The following is a 1,671-nucleotide window of genomic DNA, read 5'->3' on the forward strand; positions in this document are numbered from 1 at the left end:
TGAGTTGAGCAGTAACCAATGCCAAACATATTTTTTAGATTTCCACTCCTAATTTCGATATGATCTCTTTTCTATTTTATTAAAATCTTATTAAAAAAAATAAGCACAAGAACAATGATCTCATCGCTATAGTAATCGGGAAGGAGCTAAATCATGATTAACATCATCATTTTAATTATCATTCCATGAGATGACATCAAATAATTCGAGATATATTTATTAGTTTTAAATTATATGACACTCACCATAAAAACACAGTGTTCAAATGCGAGCAAGGGTCTCCAAGTATTGATAAGTCTTGATCCCAGGGGTCTCCAATTCATAAGCCCCGTTCCTCTTGTTTATTACTCCAAACATTCCAAAATGACGCAAAGTCTTTGAGGCATTTGTCTTGAGATTGTAAGAAATCACTTCCCCAGGTACGGCCATCACAAGAGTTGCCTCCTCCTGCGTTTCTCCTTCAAGTAGGCACAAGAGATGAAACACATGAAGGTTATCGTAGTGAGCACAGAATATCCTTGGGAATGCATATTCCAGAATACGAAGATCACAATGATATTTCACAAACCAACCAGACCTGTCTTGTTTCATCTCATAGACAGTAAGTAGCATAGTGCGGAGTCTGCATGTTGCAATGAGATGCAAGTTGCCGCGACTCTCCAAAATACTTGACAGAACTTATTTTCGGCCAATCCATTAAATCCGGCACTCTGTCTAGACATTTTGTATCTAAATCAAGGTACCAAACTGCTTTCCGGGTTTGATCATACCAGTAAATAGCACCATTCATGTAAACTGCTTCATTGTTAAATCCTGCATCATATGGTACTATGACAACTTCGGCAGGCTTCCAAGATTGGGTCACCGATGCGTAAATATCAATGTTCAGTCGAAAGTTAGATGATGCGGAAGGTATTTGATGAATCAAGATAACTTTGTAGTGAACTGACTTCAAAGGATCAAAAGATACAATGCCAACTTTTAAACGTATTGTTGACAGCACATCAAACACACCGATTCTTGTGAACTCCCCGGAAGCAAGATGACAAACATAGTAAGAAATTTGTTTGGGATTATGAAGATCTGCCATAGAATAGCACAACAAGCCCTTGCAGGAATCTAAAACACTTGTACCCCACTTGTTGAGAAAGTTGAATGGTAAAACCCTAGGAGGTTGATACTCCCCAAGGGGTACGAGGGAAAGTCCTGGGGCTTGTTTGAGACCTTTCAACAATAAACCATTGGATCTACAGTTTCTGCGGGCATGACTGAGAAAACTCAGGATCAGAGATGAGAAAGCACCATTTTTTGCACACAACCTTGAGTCTGACAAGAGGTCTCACAGGAAGACGCGTAAGAATCTCTCTCAAGAGGTCTTCACTGCTAGCGACTGCAGCAGCCGACATCTGCAGCCTGGTTGTTCTAGACCCGCTGGTGCTCTGGCTTTTTCTTATTGTTGCCATTGCTGCAATGTGGTCCTCACTATTAGTTCCTCTTCCATGTGAGCATTATAACACTCTTCCAATGACAAAAAAATACCGAAAGTTTCTTCTTCTTTTTTCACAAGAAAAGAGTAATTTTGCTTATCATCTTAATTAAACATGAATCATATTATACTTTGTTTTACATTTCATGCTGTATGTTTAAATAATTATTGTCAAATTTTCATTA

General features: G+C 38.6%; 1 protein-coding gene across 1 annotated transcript; it reads right to left on the reverse strand.

Annotated features, from left to right (window-relative positions):
* Window positions 1-592: 592 nt before the first annotated feature.
* On the reverse strand, window positions 593-1,463 carry LOC122296925 (F-box protein At5g07610-like). Its single transcript, XM_043106720.1, has 2 exons — window positions 1,315-1,463; window positions 593-1,268 (listed from the first exon to the last, which is right to left on the reverse strand). The coding sequence occupies exons 1-2, from the start codon at window positions 1,461-1,463 to the stop codon at window positions 593-595; spliced, it is 825 nt and encodes a 274-aa protein (XP_042962654.1).
* Between the last annotated feature and the right edge of the window lie 208 nt (window positions 1,464-1,671).

Source organism: Carya illinoinensis, chromosome 15 (genome assembly GCF_018687715.1).
Source record: "Carya illinoinensis cultivar Pawnee chromosome 15, C.illinoinensisPawnee_v1, whole genome shotgun sequence".
Lineage (NCBI taxonomy): Eukaryota > Viridiplantae > Streptophyta > Magnoliopsida > Fagales > Juglandaceae > Carya > Carya illinoinensis.

Coding starts and splice junctions, on each gene's coding strand:
- LOC122296925 (XM_043106720.1), bottom strand. CDS start 1,463: ATGGCAACAATAAGAAAAAGCCAGAGCACCAGCGGGTCTAGAACAACC. Junction 1,269..1,314: donor CTTGTCAGACTCAAGGTTGT/GTGCAAAAAATG, acceptor GAGTTTTCTCAG/TCATGCCCGCAGAAACTGTA.